Genomic DNA, 5,839 nt, shown 5'->3' with positions numbered 1-5,839 from the left:
GGTTCCCTCACTGTGAGTTAGGACGCCATCTCCGAGCACTTTCCAATGTCAGTAAAGGCATATTCTCAGAGGCCTGCAGTGAAGGCTTAGGAAAGGCGCTCGAGGCAGGTACCAGCCTCTGGGCCTAGCGGCAGGGGCGGAGCTGGTTGCTAGGAAGTCCGTGTCCGCCAATCACCTGCTCGGCTCTCGTGGGCGGACCCCGATTCCCAGCGTCTGTGGAAACCCAGGAGGCGGCCTTGGAGAGGGCAAGAGGAGGTGAGAGGTGGGCTTCCTGACTGGGGACCGTGGCGGTATCTCGGGGCCCCAGTCCAGGTCCCGGTGGCTAGAGGAGGAGGGGGGAGGCGGAGAAAGGGCTCCCTCACTCCAGCTGAAAGGAAGCGGGCGCCCTTATTTGCCCCTGATGGACAGGGACAGGGACCGGAAGGGGTTCCGGATCCGGGAGGCGAGGGGGCGGTATTGATGGAAAGAGTTGGGGGGTTAAGGGTGCCATTGATTTCAGACTGCCATGTGGACCTAGCATGTCGGTCTACGTCTTGATCCTCCTCGCCTGGGCCCACTGGCCGCCCTAGCCTCCCAAAGGTAGCTCCTAATTGCAGCGGGTATGACTCCCCATTTTTTTTGGATTAATTTTTCAGCTATTTTAATTTTTTTATATATGTAAAGAGTTTATTTATTTATTTGACAGACAGAGATCACAAGTAGTCAGAGAGGCGGGCAGAGAGAGGGTGAAGCGGGCTCCCTGCTGCAGAGAGCCCGATATGGGGCTCGATTCCAGGACCTTGAGATCATGACCTGAGCCGGAAGACAGAAGCTTAACCCGTTCAGCTACCCAGGAGCCCCTCGGCTATTTTAATTTTAACTGCCTCTTACTTAAATGGAAAAATGAGGAATAGCACCTCCTTCTTCCCTCCCTCCCCCTTCCCGGAGTCCGGCCATCCTTCTGTAGAGGCTATTACTCTAGAATCAGTATCTGATCTGGAACTATCCAACCAGGCATTAAAGTCCCTTCTTAAATTTAGTTATCCGATTTTAGGGAATGTAGTCTGGGACAAAATTCAAACCAGAAGTTCTTCAGAGCAACATTATTTTTTAAAGATTTTATTTATTTGACTGAGAGAGAGAGAGAGACAGAAAGAAGGGGAATACAAGAAGGGGGAGTGGGAGAGGGAGAAGCAGGCCTTCTGCTGAGCAGGGAGATTGAGGCAGGGCTCTATCCCAGGATCTGGGATCATGATTTGAGCGCAAGGCAGATGCTTAATGACTGAGCCAACCAGGCACCCCCAGAGCAGCATTTAGAATTGAACAAACCAAAACGAAAAAGAAACTAGTAATAGTCCAAATGCCCAACCATAAAATGATAAATAAGATTATATAAGTATGTGGAAAATTGTAAATAAAAGAGTGAGGGTGCAAGAAGTACACTATAAAAATAGGATGAACATATAGATTATAACTGAGTGAAAATTATGAATCCATAACCACTGAAATTTGAAAAAGCCACACAAAAATGTAAATGGTTGTTGTATTAAGGTGAGGGTTGTTCCCTCCCCATATACTTTATGCATTAAGAATTATACTCCATCCCACCGAAAAAGATCAGTAAGGCCTCCCTACTTGTACTTGATTATTTATAAATACAAGAGATGGAGTGGGAGTCTTTTTGTTTGTTGCTCACTGTTTATATCTGTGCCGACTTTCTTTCAGCTTAAGCCTGGTACTCTGCCATCCTTCTAAAATTTCTTTGCAGCTTTCTAATGCAAGAACCACTTCGCAACAACAGCAGGGCCTTGGACCTAGAGCTTTCCCAAGGGAGTTGGCTCTAAATGAACATTTCATGCCACATACAGAGTTACTTCTGTTCCTCTTGGGTGATGACTTACCCTGAAGTCAAGAGAGGTGGCATGTTGACAAAAGGCAAGAAAGGGTGATAATGATTACGGGGAAGCTCAGATCAGATCAGTAGTGATGGTCTCTGTTCTGATAGATAGTAGTCTCCCCTTATCTGCAGTTTTGCTTTCCATGGTTACTCTTACCTGCAGTCAACTGGGGCCTAGAAGCAGATGATCCTCTTTCTGATGGCAGAAGGTCAGTGATAGCCTAATGTCACATCACAGTGTCTAGGTCATTCACCTCACTTCATCTCATCACGGAAGCATTTTGTCATCTCACATCATCACAAGAAGGGTGAGTATAGTACAATATTTTGAGAGAGACCGCATTCACAAAAATTTAATTACAGAATGCTATTTTAATTGTTCTGTTTTATTATTGTTGTTAATCTCTTACTGTGCCTAATTTATGAATTAAACTTTACCATAGGTGTATATGTATAGGAAAAAACACTAAATATAGGGTTTGGTAATATCTGTCGTTTCAAGCCTCCATTGGGGGTCTTGAACATTTCCCCTGTGGAAATGGGGGAGGGGACTGTTGTATTCATCTAATTTGTTCATTTAAAATAATTTTATTTCCCCATCCCATTCTTTCATTCTGTTTTCTTAGAAGTGAGGTAAGTGTTTAGATAATCAAAATCCCACATAAGCCCTCAACAGCAGAAATGCAGCTGAAACAATAATTATTTGAATTAAAAATTAAATAATGTTTTTGATGACATTCTCTTTAGTTTTTTACTAGTTTTGCTGTATTTAAACCACGTACGTCTCTTTAACTTTTGTGTTAAAAAAGATGCCTATTGGAATTTATTTTCCTTTACTTTTTTTAATGTAAGGAGGGAAGATGACTGCAGGCTCAGTGTGTGTCCCTCAGATCATACCATTGCGAGTGCCTCCCCCCGGAAGAGCCAACCATGAAATTGATAACAATACACTTTTGGAAATGAAATCTGGTAAGAATCAAATGTACCTGAAAGCATGTAAAATAACTGCCATACTCTTTAGGTTCCTTGGGTTGTTAATTTTTCACTTTGCCTGCTTTCTATAGTTAGGACCTTGGGAATTTTGTAAAAGTTCCAAAATTTGAAACAGTGTGGTACTTGGTGGTTTATAGAGTGGTATATTTTTAGATGAAAGCAGTTGGCTTTGACCATTTCATTTGTATTAGTAGATAATTGCAGCAATGCCTTGATTCACATTAGCCAAGGTAAAATGTTCTGGTTCTTAACTGGGACTTTCCCAGGATTCTCATTATTTTGCTGGGATAGTAATTTGACCTACTAACACAGGCTTTCCAGTCAGACGTGCTGGGGATTAAATCCTGCTGTGGACAACTTCTAATGATACATCACTTGGCCTGAGTCTCAGTTTTCTCATTGTTAGTGAGCATAATGTCTGCCATTTGGAGCCACTGTGAGGATAAAATGAACATGACACATTATGTGAGGTACACAGCGTCTGGCACATAGTAATGCCAAAATAAATCTTAACTATTATTACAGAAAGAAAGCAGTGAATATATTTCCTGGTAATAACGGGAATTTATATATACATATACACACATATATACATATATGTACACACATATATATCTATCTATATACACACATATGTATATAATTAACATGAGAAGAGAAAGCTTTTTTAAAAAGATTTTATTTATTTGGCAGACAGAGATCACAAGTAGGCAGAGAGGCAGGCAGAGAGAGAAGAAGGGAAGCAGGCTCCCTGATGAGCAGAGAGTCCAGTGTGGGGCTCGATCCCAGGACCCTCGAATCATTACCTGAACCGAAGACAGAGGCTTTAACCCACTGAGCCACCCAGGTGCCCTGAGAAAGCTTTTTTTCCCCCCTTAATCTCTGTGTCCCTAGTGGGGATTAAACTCGACCCTGAGATCAAAAGTCGCATATTCTATTGACTCACCCAGCTGGGTGCCTCAGTAAAGTTGTATAGATAAAACATATGAACAAATACTTGTTTAAAAAGGCTTTGAAATTCCAATTATATATTTTGATAGTTAATGTGTAAAATCTATCTGTATTTCTGGTGACCCCTGTGCTTCCTAGACAAATTCCAAGTAAGAATATAATATACTATATCTCCCTTTATCTTAAAAGCTGGTATTATTTTAAAAAATTCTCAAACCAGGGGCACCTGGGTAGTTCAACCAGTTGGGTGTCTGCTTTCGCTCAAGCTGGGATTGAGCCCTGCATCGGGCTCCTTGCTCATCAGGGAACCTGCTTTTCCCTCCCCCTCTGCCTGCAGCTCCCCTTGCTTGTGCTTTCTCTCTCTCTGTCAAATAAATAAATAAAATCTTTAAAAAAATTCTCTAATCTGGGGCATATGGGTGGCTCAGTGGGTTAAGCCTCTGCCTTCAGCTCTGGTCATGATCTCTGGGTCCTGGGATCGAGCCCTGCATTGGGTTCTCTGCTCAGTAGGGGGCCTGCTTCCCTCTCTCTCTGCCTACCTAGTTGTGATCTCTCTATCAAATAAATAAAAATCTTAAAAACAATTCTCAAATCAGAATACAAATTTTAATAAATGTGTCCATAACTCTTGGGAGAAGGTGGGTTATTACTGACAAATGATGAAACGAATGATAGAGTATCTAAATTCCCTAATATTTAAAATGTTTACTAAATAACGAGGTTCCAGGCACCTGGGTGGCTCAGTAGATTGAGTGTCTAACTTGGCTTAGGTCATGATCTCTGGTTTCCTGGGATAGAGCCCAGTGTAGGGCCCGTGTTCAGTGAGAAGTCTGCTGCTCCTCTCCCTCTGCCCGTCCCTCCACTCATGTGTGCACCCATTCTTTCTCAAATAAATAAATAAAACCTTCTAAATAAATAAACAGATAAATAAATAGGTTCTACAATTCAATAACAAGAAGAATAGTGACCCAATAGAAAAGTAGGCAAAAGATATGAAAGGACATTTTATAGAAAAGGAAATATAAATGTCTTTTAAACATAGGGAAATATATGCCTGGCCATCCGTTTATCTACTTACAGTGCAGACCTTATCCCCTGCTTTATTTACTCCATGGTATTTAGTCACCACTTGATATCACACATATACCTGTTTGTATGTCCTTCCTAAAATAGAGGCTCCCTGAGAGCTGGGTCTTTGTCACTGGCATATTCCCCAGTGCCTAGAACAATGTCTGGCACAGAATAGGTACTTAATTAATATTTGTTGACTGGATGAATGAATCTGGCACAAAAATATAAGAAATGTGAGTTAAAACTATCAGGTTTTTTTGTTGTTGTTGTTTTTTGCTTTTACACCTAGGAGATGGCAAAAATAGGAGAAGAATTAATAAAACACTATAGGGGTGACTATGGGTGGACAGGCATTTTCATGAGTTGCTGGTAATAGTGTAAATTGTTTCAGTGTCCGTGAAGGGAAGTTTGACCCTATAAGCTAAAATTACAAATGCATGTATCTTTTGACTGAGCAGTACTAGTTCTACATATTTTGCAGGTATTAAAAGAACTTTATGCAAAGATATTCGTTGTAGTGCTTCTGATGGCAAAAGGAAAAAGAAAGATAAAGAAAAAGAGCCTAAATATTCATCTGTAGGGGATTGGTTAAGTATTGGTTCCTTTATCTAAGGACAGAACCCAATACAGGCATAACAAAGAGTGAGGACACCCTGTATAGCAGTATAGTACAGTAACCAAGGTAATACTGTTCAATGAAAAAAGATGTGGTGGAACAGGATATGTTATGTCACCATTTGTATTATAAGAGAGGGGAAAATAAGAATATAACATGCGTGTATGGATATAAAATATTTTTGGAAGGATACTCAAGACACCACTGATTGCCTTTGGCCATCTGATTGATGTCAGGGGTGGGAGAGGGTTTTAATTATAAATTCTTTTTTGACTTTTTAAAAAAAATTGAGATATAATTAATGTATAACTTTATGTTAGTTTCATATGTAC

General features: G+C 40.9%; 1 protein-coding gene across 3 annotated transcripts in view; it reads left to right on the top strand.

Moving 5' to 3' along the window:
• The first annotated feature begins 142 nt into the window (after window positions 1-142).
• The window catches only part of DZANK1 (double zinc ribbon and ankyrin repeat domains 1), a 64,970-nt gene continuing 59,273 nt past the window's right edge, over window positions 143-5,839 (top strand). Inside the window, exons 1-3 of one of the 3 annotated variants that reach the window (XM_059134129.1) lie at window positions 143-255; window positions 1,705-2,184; window positions 2,729-2,845. In XM_059134129.1, the coding sequence (XP_058990112.1) occupies window positions 2,737-2,845 (109 nt within the window). In that variant the 5' untranslated portion in view covers window positions 143-255; window positions 1,705-2,184; window positions 2,729-2,736. The other 2 variants (XM_059134130.1, XM_059134131.1) reach the window with 2 other exon arrangements.

Source organism: Mustela lutreola, chromosome 9, assembly GCF_030435805.1.
Source record: "Mustela lutreola isolate mMusLut2 chromosome 9, mMusLut2.pri, whole genome shotgun sequence".
NCBI classification, from domain to species: Eukaryota; Metazoa; Chordata; class Mammalia; order Carnivora; family Mustelidae; genus Mustela; species Mustela lutreola.
This window is presented reverse-complemented; position numbering and strand designations above follow the sequence as displayed.